The sequence below is a fragment of the Pleurodeles waltl genome, chromosome 10 (genome assembly GCF_031143425.1).
Source record: "Pleurodeles waltl isolate 20211129_DDA chromosome 10, aPleWal1.hap1.20221129, whole genome shotgun sequence".
Classification (NCBI taxonomy): domain Eukaryota; kingdom Metazoa; phylum Chordata; class Amphibia; order Caudata; family Salamandridae; genus Pleurodeles; species Pleurodeles waltl.
In genome coordinates this window covers 782,503,746-782,530,593 of record NC_090449.1, presented here as the reverse complement: position 1 = coordinate 782,530,593, position 26,848 = coordinate 782,503,746, and the positions used below count along the sequence as shown (strand labels likewise).

The window sequence follows — 26,848 nt, the reverse complement described above, 5'->3', positions numbered from 1 at the left end:
GGATGATACATTTACATCTTCACTATGTATTAATAGTCACTTTCTTTAACATGTCACAATTTTGTTGCACTATTTCAATAATTAAACACAAAACACCATGACTTGTGTGTAAGTGTATTTATTGTGAAAAGCAAAGGGAAGGATAGGGTGCAAGGAAGTGGGACCATGGTGCGGGAAAACATCAGTCTGTCAGGCCGAGGTCCAGTATCCAAATGGCATTTGAAAATCGGGCTATGGCAGTAGAGAGTCAACAAGGTGTGTCAGTGGCACACAAGGGAGACACTTCTGGAGAGGCTCATTTCCTGGCAGTGGGCTTGGTCTTGGCTTCAGTCCCAACAGGATGTCTGGCTCTGCGACCACATTTGCATAGGGGTTCCTCAGCTACAGAGGGTGGCTCAGTAATGGCTTGTGATCCTTCAGGCATGACCACCATCCCACTAGCTGCAGCAGTTGTAGAGGACTGGTCAGTAGTGTGGTTAGTGGAAGGGACATGGTGGTGGGTGGAGGACTCACTCAGGACTGTGGTGACCTCCTGCATCAAGCCTTTCCTGGAGGCCATGGTGACAATTAGGGCGTGCCACTTCTGCATGGCTCCCTGGTGGTACTCCCTCTGCAGCCTCTGGTTTTCCCCCAACATGTCTAAAATCTGGCCCATCTTGTCCTGGGATTGGTTGTATGTTCCCAGGACTTGCTCAATTGCCTCATGGGCAGGTGACTCTCTGGGTTGCCCCACCCTGTGGCCCCTAGATGCCCTCCCACTGGCCCTAGCCCCCTGTGCCTGTGTCTCTGGCACAGTGTGCCCACTCCCACTTACACCAGGACCTTCATCATCTTGTGTGTTGGGTGCTGACTCAGGTCCCTGTACAGGTGGGCACACTATGGATTGATGTGGCCTGGAGACACTGGTTTTGGGGTGTTGGGTGGGAGGTGTTGTGGTGGCTGAGGTTGTGGGGGGCTCTATGGTGTCCTAGGTGAAGCTGGTGGAGGTGGACTGCCCAGAGAGACCAGATGGGCCAGGTAGGTCTTCCAGTTCCAGACATCCTGTGTAGCTGTCATCACTGGGGTCTTCATCTGGTGGTGGACTGGCTCTACGTGGCACTGATTGACTGAAGACATTCTCAGTGGCACCTGTGGATAATAGAGGTTGTTATTCACATCTACCTGATGTACTTTACAGGGGATGCTAGGTAAGTGCTATATGTCATGTTTCAGTACTCAGGTGTAGTTTTAAGAAGGGAATGTGCATTGTTAGGTTGCTATAGGGTGATGCACTGTGGGAGTTGTACTGCTTCATGCTTTACATGCATTAGGTCTATTTGGGAGTGTAGATTTTGCAATTGATGTTAGTGGGGCAGGGTGGCATGCAAGGGATGGGGATGCATGCATTACAGGTATACTTAATACAAGGGGATTAGAGGTGACTTACCAGGGTCCAGTCCTCTAGTGATTCCACTGAGGCCCTCAGGGTGCAGGATCGCCAAGACCTTCTCCTCCCATGAAGTCATCTCCAGGGGAGGAGGTGGTATCTGGACGCCATGGACCAGACCTTACCCCTCAGGTTGTTCAACCTATTCCGTATGTCCTCCCTTGTGCGTGGATGGCTTCCCACTGAGTTCACCTTGTTGATGATCCTCTGCCATAACTCCATCTTCTTTGCCATGGATGTTTTCTGGACTTGTACCCCGAACAGCTGTGGCTCTACCCTGATGATTTTGTCCACCATGGTCCTTAATTCATCTTCGGTGAACCAGGGGTGCTTGTGTCGGGACATGGTGAGTGTGATGTGTTTGTGAATAAAAATTATTTTAAGTGAAGTGTGATGTGTGAGAGGTGTGTAGGTGTCTGTGATGTCTGTGTGCAGTGCGATCTTCAGAGTGGTCATTCAATGTGTGGTAGTTGTTTGTCATAGCAAAGGATTGTGGGTTGTGTGTGTGTTTTATAGTGGTGTGTGGGGGGGATGTGGTGTGTGTATGTGTATCAGGTGTGAGGTATTCGAATTGACCAATGTGGTGTTGTGTTGTAATGGAGGTTCCACCATTTCCACTGCCATGGTCCGTACTGCCATTGGATTACCGCCGCGCTAAGACCACTGTGCTGATTTGTGGGTCACAATAATGAGGGTGGTCTTTTTCTGGCGTGGTAGTGTGGGTGGTGGGACCGCCTCTCTGCCGCCATCGTTCAGCCTGGCGGTGTCGGATTTGTGGCTGTATTCTGCCAATTTGTTTTTTGTATGTCGTAATAGGGAGTGCGGATTACCGCCGCCACTGCGGTCTTTTGGCGGCCGCCAGGACGGCGGTCTTCGGGAAAGACCACCAAAGTCGTAATGAAGGCTATTGTCATTTACAACGCCAATAGCTTTAACTCTCACAAATGCAAGACCTATTGCATTGCAAATGCTTGTTTCAATTTCAATAGCAGTCAGTATTCAATGAGGCTGACAAATGAAACCAGAGATCTGTTGAACATCCGAAGCCCAGATTCACCCAGTAAGACAGCTGAAAGTTCACAAAAACCTGTATTGCTTGCAGAATGGTGCTCCAACTGGACCATCAGAGAGACACTAGCATCGAAGCACGGACGCCACCTGGAAAAAAGCACTCCCTCAATGACACTTCAGAAGAGGGTTGAGTGAGCCAGGCTGAAACTTAATACACCTAATACCGCTTGATGACTGTGAATCTTGCAACGCAGTTGTGGGTATCGTATTGAGGCACGTCTCACACTCTGCGCCATTGTTCGGTAAAGTCAATGTGATGCAATGAAGTGGCATATCACAGCTCCACATGACGCTGATATTTGATGTGATATTTGCCCCTGCATGACATAACATGCAGTGTGGGTTGGGTAGAAGGTCAGGGAACTCGATAAGCTCTCAGCAATTCTTCCCCTATGTCCTTTTGCTGGCACATCACACATCATGCCACCATGAAACCACTGACTATTTTTTCTCTGAATACACATAGGCTGAACTTGGCAGTAATATGGTAGGCTTTGTTAAGGTGGAAACTTTAGAAGGAAGTAGACGTTGCTCTGCTGCAAGAGATCCATCAATTGCCATTTGATAGCCTGCCCTTATGTTTCTATTGGTTCCCTTCTCAATTTCAGTCTACAGGCAACAATAAAATAGGACTACCATAACCAGCTTTCCTCACGACAGGGGGAGGAAGATGCATTTGCAGGAAGCGCCAGGCAGGCGCTTGGAATGCTGAGTACAACTCCTGCAGTGTGGGACACGCTCAGGCAAAGACTGAGCCAAGAGCAGGCCCATCTTTGCCTGTCATCAGCTGGAAGAGGTTGGGTCTGGCCACCCTTCTTGTTTCCTCACCTTAACTTCAATGAACGATGAGCCTTCATCTGTTGGGGTTTTTTAAAGGGCACCACATTTTCGAGACATGGTGATGCCCATCCCACTGCTCTGATTACTAACTTTAAAAGCAGTTTGGATCTAACCCACAGGGAACATAGGCAAGTATAAACTACCTGGGGTCAAAGACAATACCAATGCCAAACCATCCCATAGCACCACGCTGGATTCTTTTTTAACACATGCTGTATGGGTGATCTCCACAGAGATAGACCTCGCAGAGAGACATTATCTTTGAAAGGAAAGGAATGCACTACCTGCCCTCCACTGGGCCAGTTATACCATCAACTAGGCCCATGGTCTAGTGATTTGTTTGCTCTATGCAGTCCACTGGTCAATGAACCTGACCTGCAAGCACTATTTTCCTCAACAGAAGTAGACAATGACTCAGTTATCTCGTATGTTAGTGACCGTGGTCCCGCTGCAAAAATAAAGCACCAGCGAGTCGGTAATACCAGACCTCATGCACATAATAACCAAGGCAAAAACCCTATGGCTGGCAGTCAACAGCCTGTTCTGTCTCAAGTACTGCTAGTGATGTCTTAAATCTTGACTAGGACCTTTTTGTGAACAAATTTAAATCAATTGTGTGTCTCTGTGTCACTCCAGTGGTGGATAGATTATGAAGCCTAGAAAATGATGTCTCTGATTTAACCAAGTTGCATGTTAACGAGAAGGCTTCTTTAGACTCTCCCCGACCAGTATCTCCCAGCTCAGAAGGGGTCTGTGTATGATTCTCAATGTGAGAGTCCCTAGTTTGGCCACACATCTATCTCAAGCTGACACTGCTCTTACAGATGTCTAGATTTCCAGCTTACAAGTAGGGGATACTTGGATGCCTCCGATTATAGGAGTGGGCCCCCACCGGGGGTCAAATCTCTCTATCGCCTTCTTTAGCCGGGTTTGGGAGCACACACCCAGCCTGATAACAACCAACCATGTTTAAATCTGCCTTGTGAATGTTGCCCATATGCTGCCTTTATTGATACACTTGATAGGGTGTAATACCGGGGAAATGGCGCTCAAGATACTAGTTGACCAAAATATAATAGTTAGTGTGGGGTGCCTCAACAAGGGAAAACACCCATCCCTCTCAGGTTTAGATTAAACCCAACAATCATGAAAATAATGCGAGGCCTCCCTTCCCAATATTACACTTAAACAAATCCTATTGTATTAAAACTCCAGTGAGTATTTTTGATGAAGACACATCCTTGAAATTCAACACAAGTTTTGCAATGTCCAATTGTCTCCAAGAGTTTATTGAAATTAATCTTCAAATCCCACGGCAAACATCCATGGAAATCCACTCCAAGCCAGCCAACACGTGTTTCGTCATGGGAAACCCTTAAGTCCCAAATGACTTCTTCAGGGCTGGAAATCATAAGCAAACTATTTGAGTTGGAAACCAAAATACTCAAACTTCCTAATTAAATAAAGTGTGGCAATCCCAGTTCAACCAGAGCTAAATCACCTAACCACGTGAGAGGAAAGAGCTTTTGTCTAATATAGAATCATTAACTTTAACACAATAAAATAATAATGCACCCTAATTTCAGAGCATCACTTAACCAATCAAAACCAATAAACGTGCTCCCTATCACCAAGCATCCATCAAATATCACATGCAATCCCAGAATCATGTGAAATCTTAAATACCTCTAATCTATGAATACACATCCCTTGTGTCATGCTGCATAAATCCTACATGCATTATATATACACTCAAATAGTGAGTTTGTGATAGTTATTTCGTCACCAGTGTCAATCCACCAAATCCCTGATCGTACCTTATGCACGCACTATCCAAAACAACCGAAAATCCACCCCGTTTTTGTTGCTGATGTCAATATTGCAACAATTAAATACTATGTTAATGCCTGGTCCAAGCGGAAGAAGAAAAAGAAATATATCATGATCAACAGCTGCTAATGATTAATTCGAAACAATTTGAAACCACATTATGAATCCTAACTTAAAATACCAGTTAAATGTGACCTTATGTAAGAGATCTCACCCCAATTTGAAGAATCTGCTTTATATGTGAGAGTTTAAAATATCATTGTTTCCATCCAGGTACTGTAACCAAAACACAAAAACCAAATAACCACCATTTAGTATAAGGACTTTTCATTTTCAACTACATCGTACATCTCCTTTAGAATCCACTCTCCCATTAACTTACCCATCAAAAGACTGATCCGCTTGATGGCGGCGTTCGATTATTCGGAACGTGCCTTGCGAGTACGCAAACACACGAACCCGAACCAGGAAGTTAAATATACTTCCGGGATTGACATCGAGGCTTGAGCTAAACAGTAAAGACGGTCAAAAGTCCGTTATTGTAAACAATGGGACCGAGGGTTCACCAAATATTGGAAACACCACCCACCCCGTCCAACTTCAATGTTGTAAACGCATAAATGCAGCATGAGAAGCTAAAAACTAAAATAGGAAAAATTTTGTAACACCGAACATCCACCCCAATCAAAGAAAGTCATATTCAAAAAAGTCAACATTATTTAGAAAAGAAGCCACCTGCTTCACTATAAGATATGTTTATTCGGAAGCCCCGCCCAAGTGTAAAGTGGGTTCACTTCCTTGATTATATGCACCTTACGTTTTTGGGATAACATTCCACCCCTACTCCTCCCCATATACTTCTCTAAGTAGACAACCACCAAACATTTCTCAATATGGAAAACCAGTCCTAGAAATTTACTGGTTGGTAGAGACATGACAGAATTATTTTATATCCCCCAACCCAATTTAGAGATTTTGAACCATTTCAGTTTGAGAATTTTGATTAGTAACTCCAGTGTAAAATACCACCCTCCATGAAACAATGTCATCAATTTATAATACAAAACATTTTTATTATAATAATATACAGTAATGTACAGTAACCAGGAGAAGATATATCATCATACACATGTAAATCAATATTCTCTCAATCCCCCAGAAAGAATTCCAATTCTCTATCAGAATTAAGGCCCGATTCAACGGACCTCAATCTCATTATCCATAATGCCTCTCTCCTACGTAAGGATAATTCTCTATTACCACCTCTCGGATCCCGAGGGACATGTTCTAATCCAAACAATACAAAGCTTTTATGGGCTGATTGTGAATTACAAGTTGTAATATGAGCCACTATTTGATATCTTACATCATTGTTCTTTAGCACCCGAATATGCTCCCCAATTCTAACCTTAAGTGGGCGTATTGTGCTCCCCACATAAATTCGAGTACACTTACATCATATTATGTATATGACAAAAGTGGTATTACAATTGATCAATGAGCAAATTTCAAAAACTCTCCCATCCATTGAAAATTCCTTTATATTATGGCATGCCCACCTACATACACCACAGCAGCCACATTTGAAAAAACCACTAGTACGTGTGGTTAACCAAGTCCTATTAGGGGACACAGTGGTGAAAGTTGGGCTCAAAATACTCTTCAGTGTCCTACCTTTCCGATGTGATGTAGGTACTTTTTTTGGAATTAAGGGGGTCATTCTGACCCTGGCGGTCATTGACCGCCATGGTGAACGACCGCGGGAGCACCGCCAACAGGCTGGCGGTGCTCCCAAGGGCATTCTGACCGCGGCGGTATGGCCGCGGTCAGAAACGGAAAACCAGCGGTCTCTCGCCGGTTTTCCGCTGCCCTGAGGAATCCTCCATGGCGGCGCAGCTTGCTGCGCCGGCATGGGGATTCCGACCCCCTCACCGCCATCCTGTTCCTGGAGGTTGTGACCACCAGGAACAGGATGGCGGTGAGGGGTGTCGTGGGGCCCCTGGGGGCCCCTGCAGTGCCCATGCCAATGGCATGGGCACTGCAGGGGCCCCCGTAAGAGGGCCCCTAAAAGATTTTCAGTGTCTGCCATGCAGACACTGAAAATCGTGACGGGTGCTACTGCACCCGTCGCACCCTTCCCACTCCGCCGGCTCCATTCGGAGCCGGCTTCCTCGTGGGAAGGGGTTTCCCGCTGGGCTGGCGGGAGGCCTTCTGGCGGTCGCCCGCCAGCCCATCGGGAAACACAGAATAACCGCGGCGGTCTTCTGATCGCGTAGCGGTATTCTGTTGGGGGAACTTTGGCGGGCGGCGGAGTTAGAATCACCCCCTAAGTCTTTCATTGACTCATCTTGTAATAGTATATTCCAATGTTTAGTCATCGATCTTATTAAAATCAGGGAAGCATCATTGAAATCCGTAATAAATCTAACCTTACTAGATTTATTTCCCATGTTATTTGGATCTTTAATTCTCAGAGTATCACTCCTATTTAATCGTTTGGCCCTGAATTGTGCCCTTTTGATTACCTTGTTCGAATAACCTCGTGCTCTGAACCTTTTGCCCATATCATCCACTTGGTTTAAAAATTCATCATCTAAACTGCAATTACGTCGTGCTCTCACCAATTCACTAAAGGGAATTGAAGTTACTTGACGTCTAGGGTGTGCACTTTGGGCATGCAGAATGGAATTGCAAGATGTAGCTTTGCGAAAAAGTCTACTTTGAATTTTATCTTCCGCGATAAAAACCTCCACAACTAGGAATTCGATGTTCACTGCACTAAATTGATCTGTGAATCTCACATTCATAATATTTGAATTTAGAAAGGCACAAAATTCCACCAACTTATCTTAACCACCCGTCCAGATCAGGAAACAGTCGTCTATAAACCGACCCCAAAATAATATGTAGGGCTGCCATTGGGTAGATTCCGGACCCCACACCCATTTATGTTCAAACCAACCCATGAAAAGATTCGCATAGGAAGGAGAGAACTTGGAGCCCATCGAAACCCCTTGCTTTTGTCTAAACCACTCATTATTGAACAAAAAGAAATTGTTAGTAAGAATCAAATCAATCATTTCAATTACCATTATAGTATGTTCCCACAAACTTGCTGATCTTTTATTCAGAAAAAAACGAATAGCTTCCAGTCCTAGCTTGTGTTCAATATAAGTGTACAAGGATACTACATCCAATATGACCAATAACATGTTCTTCTCCCACTCCACATCATTCAAGATACTGAGAATATGTGTAGTGTCCTTTATGAAAGACAGGAGATTGTGGACCATAGGTTATAAAAAACAATCCACAATTTCAGAAAGTCTTTCCGTAGGGCCTAATATGCCCGAGACAATTGGTCTTCCCGGTGGAAACGGCAGACCCTTGTGTACATTGGGTAGTGTATACAGACACGGATATCTGGGATGATCAACTTTTAAATAAAGATATTCATCTTTTCTGAGTAGCCCTTGTTGTTGCCAGGTAAATAGTTTTTTATTAATCATGTATACCAAATTATGAATGGGATTCCCCACAACCTTCTCATAGCACGTCCTATCATTAAGTTGTGACATTATCTCATTGTCATAATCTACCTTATTCATAAGGACTACATTCCCACCCTTGTCTGCCTGTCTGATAATAATGTCATTGTTTTGCTTAAGCGTTTCCAATGCAGTTAATTCTTCTGAGCTTAAGTTTTTTGAGAATTGTCTATATTTATTCCTCATCATATGCTTGTCATAATCCTGACACACTAGGTCAAAGAATCTATCAAATATATTCGTACCTACAGATCTGGGAGTCCAGCAGGATTTCCTCTTCAAACCACTGGAGATCCTCCTACCGGATGTTACATCCAATTCTTATAGTACCCTTGAAAGAATATTTGGATCCTCATCTCGTTCTGCTATGGATAATATGAGTGCTGTGTCCTGTACTTCTTCACTGGACAAAGTACTTAACGATGGTATAGCCATATCCGAAATTGAACTTTCTGACGAATTTTATTGAAAATACTTTTTTAATTTCAGTTTACGAACAAACTTGAACAGATCAACTTTAGATCTGCAAGGATCCCCAAATATTTTGGGACAAAAATTCAAACCTTTAGCTAAAACATTCTTCATCCCTGATGTTAATTCTATTCTTGAAAGGTTAATCACGTTTATACCTGGTGATCCCTCCCTATCTATATTCTCTTGTCCCGAGATCTCGTTTTGACTCCATCCTGATCCTTTGCCTTGACCACCTGCTCCTCTACTGCCCCTCCTGTTTTTTTTGTGTAAGATCCTCCTCTGTTTTGGGGATACTTGCCTCTTTTCATTCTCATTAATTCTTGTAAAAAAGCAGTTCCGCCTGAACCATCAACACCCTGGGCAGAAGTGCTTGCGCCACCCTCCACTTCACTGTCACTTGTAATCGAAGTAATAATTGACGTCAAATCCGAAACATTGGACATACTAGATCTCCTGGGGGCCAAATTCGTATGCACTAAATGATCATATTTACTGGAGAAAGTGAAAATTCTGCCTGTCAAATAGTCTTTCTCATCACGTTTTAATTTGCGCGCCTTTCTTTGCGTAATCTCCTCCTGGAATTTAAGTAATACCTCTTCCAAGATTTTATAGTTTTTATCAGTGGCTTCTTTTAAATTTAAATCCACAATCTCTTTTTCTAAGATCCCAATCTCTGTTTGCAACTGAGTCACTTTCCTCTCTGCATTTGTAATTAGAATATCCATAAGTTTCATTGAGCTAGCAGTTAGCTCATTATCCCACATCATTAACAAATCGGAGTCTAAATCATCGTAAGTCGGAAAAATCTGAGATCTCAAACCGCGGGGGTTGCAATTTAATTTTTTATATTGTTTTAATGTTGCCCCATCCCACCATTTAGAGAATTCACTCTTCTTCATTCTTTCAAGTCTAATAAATTAGCTCCTAAGGCCTTCATTTTGTAAATGTGAATTATCACGTAATGTATTCTGAAAGGTACCCCCCTTGGCTAGACTATCAAATAACTCCTCAGCCAATTTTGTCCTATCCATAATGTAGTAAAATATATATCAAGGCCAATAACCGAGCTGCCCCCCTAATATAATAGTTAGTGTGGGGTGCCTCAACAAGGGAAAACACCCATCCCTCTCAGGTTTAGATTAAACCCAACAATTATGAAGATAATGCGAGGCCTCCCCTCCCAATATTACACTTAAACAAATCCTATTGTATTAAAACTCCAGTGAGTATTTTTGATGAAGACACATCCTTGAAATTCAACACAAGTTTTGCAATGTCCAATTGTCTCCAAGAGTTTATTGAAATGAATCTTCAAATCCCACGGCAAACATCCATGGAAATCCACTCCAAGCCAGCCAACACGTGTTTCGTCATGGGAAACCCTTAAGTCCCAAATGACTTCTTCAGGGCTGGAAATCATAAGCAAACTATTTGAGTTGGAAACCAAAATGCTCAAACTTCATAATTAAATAAAGTGTGACAATCCCAGTTCAACCAGAGCTAAATCACCTAACCACGTGAGAGGAAAGAGCTTTTGTCTAATATAGAATCATTAACTTTAACACAATAAAATAATAATGCACCCTAATTTCAGAGCATCACTTAACCAATCAAAACCAATAAACGTGCTCCCTATCACCAAGTATCCACCAAATATCACATGCGATCCCAGAATCATGTGAAATCTTAAATACCTCTAATCAATGAATACACATCCCTTGTATCATGCTGCATAAATCCTACATGCATTATATATACACTCAAATAGTGAGTTTGTGATAGTTATTTCGTCACCAGTGTCAATCCACCAAATCCCTGATCATACCTTATGTACGCACTATCCAAAACAACCGAAAATCCACCCCGTTTTTGTTGCTGATGTCAATATTGCAACAATTAAATACTTTGTTAACGCCTGGTCCAAGCGGAAGAAGAAAAAGAAATATATCATGATCAACAGCTGCTAATGATTAATTCAAAACAATTTGAAACCACATTATGAATCCTAACTTAAATTACCAGTTAAATGTGACCTTATGTAAGAGATCTCACCTCAATTTGAAGACTCTGCTTTATATGTGAGAGTTTAAAATATCATCGTTTCCTTCCAGGTACTGTAACCAAAACACAAAAACCAAATAACCACCATTTAGTGTAAGGACCTTTCATTTTCAACTACATCGTACATCTCCTTTAGAATCCACTCTCCCATTAACTTACCCATCAAAAGACTGATCCGCTTGATGGCGGCTTTCGATTATTCGGAACGCGTCTTGCGAGTACGCAAACACGCGAACCCAAACCAGGAAGTTAAATATACTTCCGGGATTGACATCGAGGCTTGAGCTAAACAGTAAAGACGGACAAAAGTCTGTTATTGTAAACAATGGGACCGAGGGTTCCCCAAATATTGGAAACACCACACACCCCGTCCAACTTCAATGTTGTAAACGCATAAATGCAGCATGAGAAGCTAAAAACTAAAATAGGAGAAATTTTGTAAAACCGAACATCCACCCCAATCAAAGAAAGTCATATTAAAAAAAGTCAACATTATTTAGAAAATAAGCCACCTGCTTCACTATAAGATATGTTTATTCGGAAGCCCCTCCCAAGTGTAAAGTGGGTTCACTTCCTTGACTATATGCACCTTACGTTTTTGGAATAACATTCCACCCCTTCTCCTCCCCATATACTCCTCTAAGTAGACAACCACCGAACATTTCTCAATATGGAAAACCAGTCCTAGAAATTTACTGGTTGGCAGAGACATGACAGAATTATTTTATATCCCCCAATCCAATTTAGAGATTTTGAACCATTTCAGTTTGAGAATTTTGATTAGTAACTCCAGTGTAAAATACCACCCTCCATGAAACAATGTCATCAATTTATAATACAAAACATTAACATTATAATAATATACAGTAATGTACAGTAACCAGGAGAAGATATATCATCATACACATGTAAATCAATATTCTCTCAATCCCCCAGAAAGAATTCCAATTCTCTATCAGAATTAAGGCCCGATTCAACGGCCCTCAATCTCATTATCCATAATGCCTCTCTCCTACGCAAGGATAATTCTCTATTATCACCTCTCGGATCCCGAGGGACATGTTCTAATCCAAAAAATTCAAAGCTTTTATGGGCTGATTGTGAATTGCAAGTTGTAATATGAGCCACTATTGGATATCTTACATCATTGTTCTTTAGCACCCGAATATGCTCCCCAATTCTAACCTTAAGTGGGCATATTGTGCTCCCCACATAAATTCGAGTACACTTACATCGTATTATGTATATGACAAAAGTGGTATTACAATTGATCAATGAGCAAATTTCAAAAACTCTCCCCTCCATTGAAAATTCCTTTATATTATGGCATGCCCACCTACATACACCACAGCATCCACATTTGAAAAAACCACTAGTACGTGTGGTTAACCAAGTCCTATTAGGGGATACAGTGGTGAAACTTGGGCTCAAAATACTCTTCAGTGTCCTACCTTTCCGATATGATGTAGGTACTTTTTTTTTAATTTAGTCTTTCATTGACTCATCTTATAATAGTATCTTCCAATGTTTAGTAATTGATCTTATTAAAATCAGGGAAGCATCATTGAAATCCGTAATAAATCCAACTTACTAGATTTATTTCCCATGTTATTTGGATCTTTAATTCTCAGAGTATCACTCCTATTTAATCGTTTGGCCCTGAATTGTGCCCTTTTGATTACCTTGTTCGAATAACCTCGTGCTCTGAACCTTTTGCCCATATCATCCACTTGGTTTAAAAATTCATCATCTAAACTGCAATTACGTTGTGCTCTCACCAATTCACCAAAGGGAATTGAAGTTACTTGATGTCTAGGGTGTGCACTTTGGGCATGCAGAATGGAATTGCAAGATGTAGTTTTGCGAAAAAGTCTACTTTGAATTTTATCTTCCGCAATAAAAACCTCCACATCTAGGAATTCGATGTTCACTGCACTAAATTGATATGTGAATCTCACATTCATAATATTTGAATTTAGAAAGGTACAAAATTCCACCAATTTATCTTCAACACCCATCCAGATCAGGAAACAGTCGTCTATAAACCGACCCCAAAATAATATGTAGGGCTGCCATTGGGTAGATTCCGGACCCCACACCCATTTATGTTCAAACCAACCCATTAAAAGATTTGCATAGGAAGGAGAGAACTTGGAGCCCATCGCAACTGCTTGCTTTTGTCTAAACCACTCATTATTGAACAAAAAGAAATTGTTGGTAAGAATCAAATTAATCATTTCAATTACCATTATAGTATGTTCCCACAAACTTGCTGATCTTTTATTCAGAAAAAAACGAATAACTTCCAGTCCTAGCTTGTGTTCAATACAAGTGTAAAAGGATACTACATCCAATGTGACCAATAACATGTTCTTCTCCCACTCCACATCATTCAAGATACTGAGAATATGTGTAGTGTCCTTTATGAAAGACGGGAGATTGTGGACCATAGGTTGTAAAAAACAATCCAAAAATTCAGAAAGTCTTTCCGTAGGGCCTAATATGCCCGAGACAATTGGTCTTCCCGGTGGAAACAGCAGACCCTTGTGTACCTTGGGTAGTGTATACAGACACGGATATCTGGGATGATCAACTTTTAAATAAAGATATTCATCTTTACTGAGTAGCCCTTGTTGTTGCCAGGTAAATAGTTTTTTATTAATCATGTATACCAAATTATGAATGGGATTCCCCACAACCTTCTCATAGCACGTCCTATCATTAAGTTGTGACATTATCTCATTGTCATAATCTACCTTATTCATAAGGACTACATTCCCACCCTTGTCTACCTGTCTGATAATAATGTCATTGTTTTGGTTAGGCGTTTCCAATGTGGTTAATTCTTCTGAGCTTACGTTTTTTGAGAATTGTCTATATTTATTCCTCATCATATGCTTGTCATAATCCTGACACACTAGGTCAAAGAATCCATCAAATATATTTGTACCTACAGATCTGGGAGTCCAGCAGGATTTCCTCTTCAAACCACTGGAGATCCTCCTACCGGATGTTACATCCAATTCCTGTAGTACTCTTGAAAGAATATTTGGATCCTCATCTCGTTCTGCTATGGATAATATGAGTGCTGTGTCCTGTACTTCTTCATTGGACAAAGTACTTAACGATGGTATAGCCACATCCGAAATTGAACTTTCTGACAAATTTAATTGAAAATAGTTTTTTAATTTCAGTTTACGAAGAAACTTGAACAGATGAACTTTAGATCTGCAGGGATCCCCAAATATTTTGGGACAAAAATTCAAACCTTTAGCTAAAAGAGTCTTCATCCCTGATGTTAATTCTATTCTTGAAAGGTTAATCACGTTTATACCTGGTGATCCCTCCCTATCTATATTCTCTTGTCCCGAGATCTCGTTTTGACTCCATCCTGATCCTTTGCCTTGACCACCTGCTCCTCTACTGCCCCTCCTGGTGTTTTTGTGTAAGATCCTCCTCTGTTTTGGGGATACTTGTCTCATTTCATTCTCATTAATTCTTGTAAAAAAGCAGTCCCGCCTGAACCATCAACACCCTGGGCAGAAGTGCTTGCGCCACCTTCCACTTCACTGTCACTTGTAATCGAAGTACTAATTGACGTCGAATCCAAAACATTGGACATACTAGATCTCCTGAGGGCCAAATTCGTATGCATTAAATGATCATATTTACTGGAGAAAGTGAAAATTCTGCCTTTCAAATAGTCTTTCTCATCACGTTTTAATTTGCGCGTCTTTCTTTGCGTAATCTCCTCCTGGAATTTAAGTAATACCTCTTCCAAGATTTTATAGTTTTTATTAGTGGCTTCTTTTAAATATAAATCCGCAATCTCTTTTTCTAAGATACCAATCTCTGTTTGCAACTGAGTCACTTTCCTCTCTGCATTTGTAATTAGAATATCCATAAGTTTCATTGAGCTTCATATGCTGCCTTTATAACTGGTGTAACATCCTTAACTCCCTCTACCACCCAGATGAAGATTATGGTTTGTCATTGGCTGACTTCTAATTCAAACTCTAATATTAATATATATAACAACATCTTGTTTGTGAGTAGGGTTGGGTGGGTGGGTAGGTCCTACTGCAAAGCGTCTGAGGGGGGATTGTATTGTGATTAACTGTAAATAACTAAGTTTGGCCTGTTGTTTGATCTCTAGTAATGACAGGCAGAATTCCCCAAATGAGGGCAGCAATATCCTCCCACTAGGCTTCTTTTCTGGACATCTACAACCCAAGTTGCGGACAGGGCATCAGACACCTCCCCAATGGCCCATGAGTTTGTGAGACCACCTGTCCCCATCTCTAACAGATTTCTCCCCTTGTTGGTTCTGGATTGCAATGACTAATGCCCAGAACATCCAGCTGTGATTTCTGTTGTTGCCAGTTCCCCATCCAGAGACTTTGGGTCAGAATAAGACTTTATCCTGAGGCTTGTATGTTGGAATATCGCTGCTATTTGGGCATAACAGATGGACTCAAAGTGGGTTGATTTTGTCACTCAGTTCGATATAGTCAGGCTACAAGAAACTTGGGCCCGGGAGGGCATCACTTGGGACAGCTTTGAAAGTTTCACAATTTCAGCTATTGCTTTTTTGAGGCAAAGAGCACGGGCGGTCTGGTTGTTAATGTCCATATCTCCAAGTTCTGAAACATTATTCCAATCCCTCTTCATCATAATGGGATTCAGATTCTGTGGATTGCTTTATCTAATAAGTTTACTTTTTTCTGATTAATTTCTATAACTCTATGTTACAGGCTGCCAGATAGATACAATATTTCAGATGTTGTCGACCCTGACATTCAGGTCTTCCAGTCTCTAACTGTTTTAATATGATATTAGAAGGAGACTTTATTGCAAACTGGGTTTGAATCCCACAGCATCTGATCCCTTTGTGCTGAGTAATTTGTCAATCTGTACTAAATCATCTGATCATAGGGGGAAGAGACTGTATAACGCCCTAAGGTGTGCCCTGTATAGTTCAGGCCTTTCTAGTGTGATGGAAATTGTGAGGGATCCTTATAATCAAGCCCATACTTTTGTTGCCTGGGGCCATTCTTCTACTATTGACTATATTTTTAAATTCCAGAACATGAACAATTTGCTTGTTCGGGGGGGGGGCTCTAAAACCTATAGTGATTGTTGGAAATGGCCCTTTTTGCTGGGTTATCCCCAAACCTTTTGCCTCTGACCTCCTGCTTTTGACTGTGTGCACATTTTGTTTTTGCTCGTTTTAGGACTCTGGGCACTTTACCACAACTGTCCAGTGATAAAGTGCAAGTGCTCTCCATCTAAATTGTATTGGTGACTGGTTTATCCTTGATTGGCATACTTGATATAATAGTAAGTCCCTTGTATAATGCACCATGTGTGCTCAGGGCCTGTAAATCAAATGTTACTAATGGGCCTGCAGCACTGATTGTGCCACCCACAAGGGGAAGCCCTGTAAACATGTCTCAGACCTGCTACTGCAGTGTCTGTGAAAACAGTTTTAAACTGCTATTTCGACCCAGCAAGTGCACGCACCATTCAGGCCCAAACCTTCCCTTTTACTAAATGCAAGTCACCTCTCGGATGGGCCCAAGGTAACCGCATGGGCAGGGTGCAGTATATTTAAAAGGTAGGACATGTACTGGTGTGTTTTACATATCCTGATTGTGAAATAATGCTAAATTAGGTTTTCTGTCGATTGGTAACATGGGGATTGCCTTGAAATGCATTTTAAGTATAATTTCCCATTGGGAGCAGATAGAGATTTGGAGTTTGGGGTCTCTGAACTCACAATTTAAAAATACAACTTTTGGTGAAATTGTAAGTAAGAAAATGCCACTTTTAGAAACCGGGCATTTTCTTGCTTAACCATTTTGTGCCTTTGCCTGTCTGTGAAATGTACGCCTGGCTCAGGATGACAGTTGGGCCATTTGTGAATTCACTCTAGAGAGTCACACAAAGGGAGCTAAGTTGTGCCCTGCATATACTGATGGATCTTCCTGAGCTAGAGTGGTGGAAGAAGCTGACACTTGCACCTAAATAGGGCTGTGCCTGTTGTTACACCAGTCGTTAAAGCAGTCTCCAACCCCCTGGAGTATGTCTTGGGCCAGGGCTGGAAAGGCAGGGTATTAGGCACTACAGAGACTTTTCTTTGAAGTTTGTCTACTTCAAAGACAGAAATGTATATAAGTACTGGACCTCTGAACCCACACAGATGGAACACTTCTGGACTGAGGACATTCTGCCAGGAAGAAGAGCTGGATGCTGTAGGAGGGACAGCCACTCTGCCTTTTGCTTAGTTGTGCTGGCCTGCTGCTTGCTGCTGCGGTCCTGGGAGTGAAAGGACTGGACTTTGCTTTCTACATCCTGCTTCCAAAGGTTCTCCAAGGGCTTGGACTGAGCTTGCCTCCAGTTAAGAAGTTTCAGGGACATCAAAAACTTCATCTGCTGGTACTTGGGCTCTCTTGCTGAGAGTCTTGACTTGTCCAGTGATGCCAAATCCAGTCCCAGGACCCTTGAAAGTTAGTTCTGGTGTAACCAAGAAGAAACAAGCACATCAACTCCAGAGCGACTTTGGAACTGGCGCCGCTGTCCGACTTTGTGCCCCTACCTGCACCGGAGCCGGGGTCCTTGCAAACTGCAATGTCCAATGCCGCCGACCCGACACCACCGCAGCACCTCCAAAGTCATGCAACAGCGTGAGTCCTGAGTGCCGTATCACCGACGCCCATGACACCCGACTCCAACTCACCCCAGAACCTGTGGCCCTGTTGTGTGCAGTGGTGGCTACTTCCTGTTTAAAGTGTTGGGGGGATCAGGAATGCCTTCAGGCCCAACCCTAAAACTCTCAAACGTGGTCCATTATTAACAGTGTTTATAAGGGGTCACGATTAAGAGCTCTGGAGTTAAGGTTGAAGGCAGTGCGAATTTCTCACACTGCCTAGCAGTGTAAAAAACCTAAATAAAACAGCAAAGTAAATTGGAAAAAAAGAAAACGTAGTTACCTACTCAGGTCCTCTCCGTCCTGCAGCAGATCGGTACCAAGAGGGTCTCTGGGCCAACTCTCCTCTACCAATCCTGGTGCTGCACTCATGGAACTCGGGCAGGATTAGAGAAGCACCAGGATAGGCTGGAGCTTGCTACTTTGATGCTCCAGCATGCCCTGGAGGCCTTTGCCTGCCCTCCACCAAGCTAAGACAGCTCAGGTGGAGAAGTTTAAAGTGCACAAGTCATGCTGGCCAAAGTGACATGCACACTTTAAACTGGAGTGCCCACCAGGCCTACTCCCCTGCTGCCAGTCAGCAGTGATGGTCCCACCCCAAAACTTGGCTCGGGCTGGCTCGCTGCACTGAAACATAAAATGGTAATAAAATGGATTTATCACTGTCTTGTTTTTCATTTTTGATGTGCTGGCAGCAGGGTGGTCGATGCTCCCCTGACCCAAAAGGAGGCACTGCCGCTGGTGGTGTGATTGCGACACCACAAAGTCGACACCTGGCATCCTGACCTGCTGGATTAATCAACCCCACCAAGTCGTAAGGAACCGCACCTCACCACCGGCGCCCCATCACCTCCCCTGCGACCTCAAGGAACCAACGCCTCACCTCCCATGTCTAGTAGTAAGGAACTGATGCCTCAACTCTCTGGTAGCAGTAAGGAACCACCGTCACACCAGCTCCAGCGATGCCTCACCTCCCCGACTCCATGCAAAGTCTTTGTTTCCTCATCATTTTCCAAGGTACTGTTCCTGGGGTCTGTGCTCTACTGGATGGTATAGATCGTGAAACACCGTCCATATACCTGACTTGTTTGACAGTCAACCTCTTCCATTCTAATATTCCTCCTCTTCTTGATGTCCCCCACAAGGATCTGTACAGATAGGGCACAATGGAAACCTCATGGCTGGGCAAAATAACCAGCATAAAAACTAACTTCCTCCAATGACTCTTGTACACCACACAAATTGTAAGCTTGAAACTTACCAAACTCCCAATAACCCAGCTACAAAGGAAACTTCTTGCTTTTGCCTTGCACAATATATCCCTGAGGAAGTCCAAAGCTACCTTATGTTGAATCACCACCAAGGGATACTTAGGATTCCCAATTACAGAACGATGTATACAAGCGGCACAAATCTGTCTTCCCCTTGACTGGAACCACCTGCCTTATTCAAAGTCATAGGTCCCTTGCAGAACAATCACACCTCTATCCCAATGTATTATACTCTTTAACTTCATTACAAACAGCCCTACTCATTGCTATGTTATCTTTACTTCGGTATTCACATCATGTGTTAAAAAATAGCAAAGATACAATGGTTTCTTCGCCATTGGTGCTACTGACCCATAATTTCACTTTTAGGCTGGTTGCGGGGGATTCAAGGTTTAGCAGATGTAACTCCAGTAATTCCCATGAATAGGTGGCTTTAATGAGAAAGGTGAGCTGGTAGGTAGAGACTCATGCATTCAGAAGTGGGGGCTAAGAAAAAGGGAGGTTTCCCATGTTAATTCCTATATGAATTTTGAACACGACTATAGCCCAAAACGCTGGAAATAATTACATCAAACTGGGCAAACAGCTAGCTCTTGATCCAGAAAGCATGCTTTTTGTGATTTTGTGTAAATGTGTTCAGTAGTTTTAGAGTTATTTAAGGAAAAGGAAATATAGATGTATGGGCGGAGTCTAAGCAAAGATCTCATAGTGAGATCTGATTGGCTGTAGCACTTCAAACGGAAAGTGCTGGCAGCCATCTTGGGACCAATATACATGATAGCATCCACTGAAATGCATTGCAGTGAATGGCAGGTTTTGAGAATCATACAAAGGAAAATGTATAAAGTGTGATAGCAGATTTTAGTTACAATATAAATAATTTGTAGCTAAGGTGATTTACCCTGTGAAAAAACCTTTTGCTGGGATTTCATTGATCATGTTTGAGAGAAAACTGTTTTCTCATGATTTTCCCATATAGGTTATGGAAGGTGCTCCAGAAGCTAAAATAAGAACATATTTTCTGTAAATTCACACTTTCTTTCTCAGCCATATGAGAATGAAGTCTGACATTCCTGTTATAGTTCCAGCCTGTCCTGATTACCTTGTGTTCCACTGCAGCCTCCCAGAGTGCTCTACAGAACAACTAGAGCGCTAACAGTCTTATCTATGACAAAAGTGTGGCACACCAGAAGCCATCTTGATTGAATCAAATTTGTAAAACATTTACTTTAGAGAAGAACAAATGAAGGGTTTCATTTTGTCATAGAAATTATGGTTAGTGCTGTAGAAAGAAATGTTAGGACATGTTTTAAGTGAGTTCTCACATTTCTTCCTCTTCTATTTCATTAAAACATTCTCACATGTATACTAAAACATGCACTGTCAACACCAGCAGCAGACCGCCAGTTTACTACCTGGTGATCAGCATTTTACTATAGTGTTCTAATGAGTAGCTAGAGGGCTAACTATCTGAATTTATGCCAAAACTGTGGCACATCTGACCTCAATCTTGATGGAATCGAAGTGGAAAACTGAAAGTATTTTCTACTGAGGATACTGCAATAAAGGAGGAGATCAGGGAACTTCATTTCAAATACATCTCTCAAGATGGCCACCAGAGACAAAATACCCCAAATCTAGCACAACTATCACCCAAATGTAGTCTAAGTATAGCCTAATGACAGAAGTGTGCAAAACACTTATTTATTTGTTTTTTGGGAGTTTTATGTAGTGCAGACTTGGCCCAAAGCTATTAGAGTGATTTACATGATAATCAGTTACATTACACAAGGACACATTCCTTTTGGACTTCAGGCATGGGGAGATTAACTGATTTACCCAGAAACACAGGATGTTGAGCTGATGCCAAAACGCGGACCTGGTTCCCAAGATGCAAAGTCTGCAGCTCTGGCTGTAATGCCTCATTCTCTCCCCTAAGTGTAACATATAATCAAGTAATCAAGTGGATAAAAAAATCAAGATAGCAAATAATTTAAAAGTGCTTTGTCGCTATCTGAGAACTCAGAAAATATGTCCTCATTTTAGTTTTTTTGGCCACTTAACATAATTGCTTAGGAATAATACCCTCTCATTTTTTAAAAATTTCTAAAGGAAATGCTTTAGGTACTACAGTTTTGATTACATCAAGATGACATCAAATGTGCCACACTTTTGTAATAAATATAGAATTTTGGCAATCTAGTTGTTCATTAGAATACTGTGGGGAGGCAGATGTCAAGGGCACAGACTCAGCTAAATGAGGGCAGGGAGGAGGTAGCAGAGGCAACAAGTTGACCACTCTGGGCAGGTGGGAGGGGCAGTGGCAGCACAACTGACCATGGAGGGCAGGGACAAAGGGGGCCAAGGGCAACAAACCATCCATGTAGGACTGACAAGAGAGGTTGTGGCGATATAACAGACTATTGAGGGCAGAAGGAAGAGGCTGTGGCAGCACAACCATACATGCCAACAGACCTGATTCAAGCAGGAGACTCCTGATGTTTTTAAGCCCAATACAGATTTATTTTATCTGTCTCCTGGCTAAAATCTCCTCTTTTTCAATGTAAGTCAATGGGTAAAATCAATTCGCAAATATTTTTTTCCAAAATCTCCTTCTTACCAAGTTCAAAATGTTAGCAATATGGTACATTGGATCACTGAAGGCAGGAGGAATGGGGTAGGGACATAGACTCAGATAACAAAGGACAGGTGGGTAATGGGCAGGGGCTCCAAATTGACCTTACATGGCAGGCGACAGGCGTTGTAGCAGCACAATAGACCACAAAGAGCAAGCAAGACGGCAGTGCAGTGAAATGGACCATGGAAAGCAACAGGACCATGCGTATGGACAACAGAGAGCAGAGGGGAAGAGGCAATGGCAGCAAGCTAACCATACTGGACAGACATGATGGACAGTTGCAGCATAACAGACCATGAAAGGCAGTAGTGAGGGGGCAGGGGCACAACAACATAATAGACAAGGCAAGATGGAGATGATAGGGGCCCGCACGTAGAAAACAAAGGACAAGGCCAAGGGGGCAGGGCTAGAGTAGCAAGCTGACAAAGGGAGGGGAGGCAGGATGGGCACTGGAATCACAACACACCATGGAGGGCAACAGTGAGACTATGTTGACATACACACAGACAACAGAGGGAAAGTGGGACGGGGTCAGGGACAGCAAGCTGACCCCACAGGAAACATAGGAGGAGCTTTGGAAGCACAAAAGGCCATGCATGACAAGTGGGAGGGTTAGTGGCAGCAGTACGGCCATGGTGGGCAAGAGGGAGAGAGCAGGGGCATGCCAGGGGGCATGCACAAAGGGTGGGTAGAGACTGGACACAGACAAGAGAGGGCAGGGCAAGGGGCTTCACAACAGAACACGCGATGTAGGGAAGAGGAGCAGTTGCAGCACAACAGAGCATGAAGGGCAGAAGGGAGTGGCAGCATAATGGACCATGGAGGACAGGAGGGAGGGGATGTGGGCATGGAGGTGGCGGGGACAGGTAGCAGTCATCTGACCATGCAAAGCAGGTGTGAGAGGAAGTGGCAGCTCAACAGAACACTCAGAGTAAATAGGAGAGGCAGTGGCCGGTCCATGAAACACAGAGGCCAAAAAGGAAGAAGCAAGCACACAGACATCAGAGGGCAGGGGCAAGGAGAGTAGGGGGAGCCAGCTAAGCACAGAGGCTAAGCTGGAGGGCAATGATGGGGCATAGAGTTGGACAACAGAGGGCAGGAGGCATGGGCAGGGACACCAAGCTAAATGGAGAACAGTAGCAGCACATCGGACCATGCAGGGCAGGCGGGGTGGTGCTTTTGCATGGACTTAGACAATAGAGGGTAGTCAGGAGGTGGATGGGGCAAGCAAGATAACTGTACAGGGCAGGCGGGAAGGACAGTGGCAGAACAACAGCCACACAGGGCTGTGATAAGGGAGCAGGGGCATGGACGTAGACAATAAATGGCAAGAAGGAAGAGCAGCAAACTTGGGTCGGGCTGCACAATGCCAGGCCAGGCCAGGGCCTGAGTCCAACTCCCCTCCCCCCACTGTGCATTGCGATAGGCTTTTACTTAACATTAAAAAGAACTCGAAATTCACTGAAAAAAACAAATATTACAGGGACATTATAGTTAGGAAATAGACTTAAAACAAACCTTAGAAATTCACTAAAAAAAACAAATGTCACAGGGACGCTGTAGTTAGGTTCAGATTTTACACGCACAACCAAACAGAAATTCAGCTGTTATTGTTAGAGTTATTTCAAGTAACTATAACTTATGCCCTAAGGTAACTACATGCACTGCTAATTACCCCAGATATTACACCACTCATGACATCTTCTATGACATCATTAATAATATATAATATACACATACACTGGACGGGGATCCTAACGTCTGGGCCCAAAACTGACTCACGAATATTGAAAAGTCATCCTGACCTTGAGGTGGCCATCTGTCAATATTCACAGACCACGTTTAAAAAACTTCACAAAGGCCTTTTCCGAGCCAGCAGTTACTTTACAATGGACTGATTGCACACAGGCAGAGTGACAGACATTGAAATAATTTCAATGTCGTAGTTACAGTTTATACAGACTATACTTGTATAATAATGTGGCATACACATATTTTAAATTGTGTCCATTTCCTTTTTGTTTTTATTGAATAGAAAGAACAATATCTATCTAACTTCTTGCCTGCAAGACCTCTGGAAGGGCGCTATGCTCGTTTGCTTCAAGACCGGATGCCCCTAGAGCTCCCAGATTTGGATTCCACATATGAACATCCACAAGAGTACAACATTAATTTACCAAGTTATCCAGAGGCACAGGTTCAGACTGTGAGCAATACACTGACTTCCTGGAATCTCAACCATTGTGATTCATGTGAGAAATGCAGGAAAATGAGAAGTGAAGGTCTTAATTATATGCCTCACAATTACATATGCTCAGAGCACCAGAATGCTCAATTCTGCCCTCAAACACATGACCAGGACAATAAGCCATTGAGTAATGAGACTCATGAGATCAACAAAAACCATAAAGCACTGCAATTCCAGAAAATTACAGACACGTGTGTCAATGAAGCTTTGTACCAGAGGCAGCTCACAGAAATACCTGTATCACCTGAGCCTTGGCCAAAGCCAGTGTATTATGAAGATCTACCACCCAGCAAATTGAATCAGTGCATGGTGGGCCAAAACCCTTTCTCACTGACTACATCCATGATGGATGGGGATTCTTGTGGTCACAAAATTCAACTTCCAAAATCTCTAAGGAACCCGCGGGATTTGGCTTCGGCCCCACCACGTGCAAGGACTGTTTCTTTCTCAAAAGCTCAGGCTCGGCCACATACAGCAACAACGCTGCAGGAGCTCGAAGATTCTTTTTCCAAATCTGAAGCACACAAAATTCTGCACCAAATCTATCCTGAAAAACCAAAAGACCTCAGAGACAATTCTTATTCTGGAAAGAGAAACACGTTCTTTGGTTTTAACTCATTCTACTTCCATTGATGGGTGAACTTCTTCAGTGAAAAAACGGAAACGTTGAACCTCTAATGAAAGATCCTCTTGCTTGTGATTCTCGTATATCTGAAATGTATGCACATTGTCTTTGTTCTTGATCTAGGTTGATTTGTTATACATAAGGCTATGCAGTCATGTTTTCTCATTCACCTTTCTTGAAAAGACCTACAATCTACCTTCCAACAACATCTCTGTGAAACTTTTGAAACTAACATGCCAAAAAAGAGACTCATGGTCAAAGGATCTTCCCATTGTGTACTATTATCCATAGGGCAAAGCATGCATACAGTGATTGGTATACAAAGGCTCAGTAGCACATATTGTTTGCTTAAAGCATCCGTACCATCCAACTAAAAAAACTGTTACTCACACACCACTCCTCTGGTAAAGAAACTATCTCCCTACATGTCTTTGAGGTTGTATGTCAAAATATCGACTAAAGAACCTTTGTTTCACCAAAATATCATGACCAAAGTATTGAGGACTAAAATAGTTATATTTTGGTCTTTGATGTGTTGACCATAATATTTGGGCATTTAAATCAAACGACAGAGAGGTGACAGACACTCACGTAAACACAGAAGCTTCATCTAAAATAGGACTAATAATTCCTTTTCATGTATTTTTGTCTTTTATTCAAATTCTTCATCCGAAAGCACAAGGGCAGCCAACACGTTTCAACTTACCAAAGGCTTCATCAGGGCTTGTGACACAAACTTTGTGTATGTAATGAAACTGTACATTCAGCCACAAAGTTGTGACTGTTCTCAAATCGAAAGTCCAAGCTTCAAAGTCATTCATCCAAGCGGTGTTCAGCATAAAGGAAAGCCAAATACATGAGAAGGTTTTATTAGTCCTATTTTGGATGAAGCTTTTGTGTTTACATGATTATCTGTTGCCTCTCTGTCTTTTGTTATAAATGACTCTAATGTATGGCCAATGAGCAGCTGGTCATTGTAGGAGGGCAACTGAGTTCTGGTGAAGTGGTGGCAACTTCATGTGGTCCAGCATTGGGTTCATTAGCTGCCATTTTTTGTGTAGCATGATTCTGTGGAGTCAATATAAAGGTGGAATGCAATCTTTGATTTTCTAGGAGATATTTGGCATTGTGTTTTTGTGCCACACAACCTCCGAAATAGATTATTTTGAAAGAAGACCACTTTCAGATGACTTGCTGACTTCCTATTGGCTCTAGAGGCTTAAACTTTGTCAATGAGCTCAGTAGGGACAGCTGCTATTGGGCAGCGTTGTACATAAACTATGACAATCAGCAAAAGGACTTTGTATCTTTACAATGAAAGCCCATAGCACAAAATGTACAAAAAGGCAAATGGCAAGCACATTTTACTAATATATTTATTAATGATAGCATCACAATTCAGGCCTGTCCTTCTTCTGCTGTAGGATGCATTTAAGATATAGTAGATACATAATATCCTTTAAAAGGATATTGCAAGTCACTGAAGAGTTCCTTTACAGACTCTAGTAAATCGTTTTACATAGGTTAGGTGATATAGGAAAAAATATCTGGCTTCACAAATGTTGCAGTGAGAAAAAGATGTCTATGTTAAACAATGTAATTTCTGTATATCTTATACGTCCTCCCCTTTTTTAACCACACAAGATTTAATTTCTTCATTTTACTTGTGCGGTGCACCGTGTTATTACGAGTGTTTAATTATACTCCGAAACACTTAAAAAATAATTTTTAAATGTAGTTAAATGATTATGTATGTGCTAAAGTTATTTCTCTAAAATGTAACTCGTTATCATTGCATAAAGTACTTCACCTCACATTTGTTCTTCAGAGTGCATCATAGTGATTGTTAGATTTATGCCCTTCAGAAGATTCAAGATATTCACATTTCGCACATTTCTCAATTTGTGCTCACAATGGAAAGGTTTTAACCGCTGAGAATCCTGGAGCAGCCAATATAGCCTGGCCATGAGATAACCACGTGCTTTACAGTTCAGAGAAGGTGAATGAAATGCACGGCATAAACTCATGCTTTTGTGCTGCATAGCCACTCACGACAATTGCTACAACAATACCTTTCTCAGTAAGTCATGTTACAACCCAAGCTGCT

General features: G+C 42.3%; 1 protein-coding gene across 1 annotated transcript in view; it reads left to right on the top strand.

Moving 5' to 3' along the window:
* The window catches only part of SPMIP4 (sperm microtubule inner protein 4), a 213,757-nt gene extending 187,264 nt beyond the window's left edge, over window positions 1–26,493 (top strand). Inside the window, exon 9 of the mRNA XM_069211409.1 lies at window positions 23,904–26,493. Coding sequence (XP_069067510.1) covers window positions 23,904–24,749 — 846 coding nt within the window. The 3' untranslated portion in view covers window positions 24,750–26,493. The remainder of the gene's footprint in view (window positions 1–23,903) is intronic.
* Window positions 26,494–26,848: the final 355 nt, after the last annotated feature.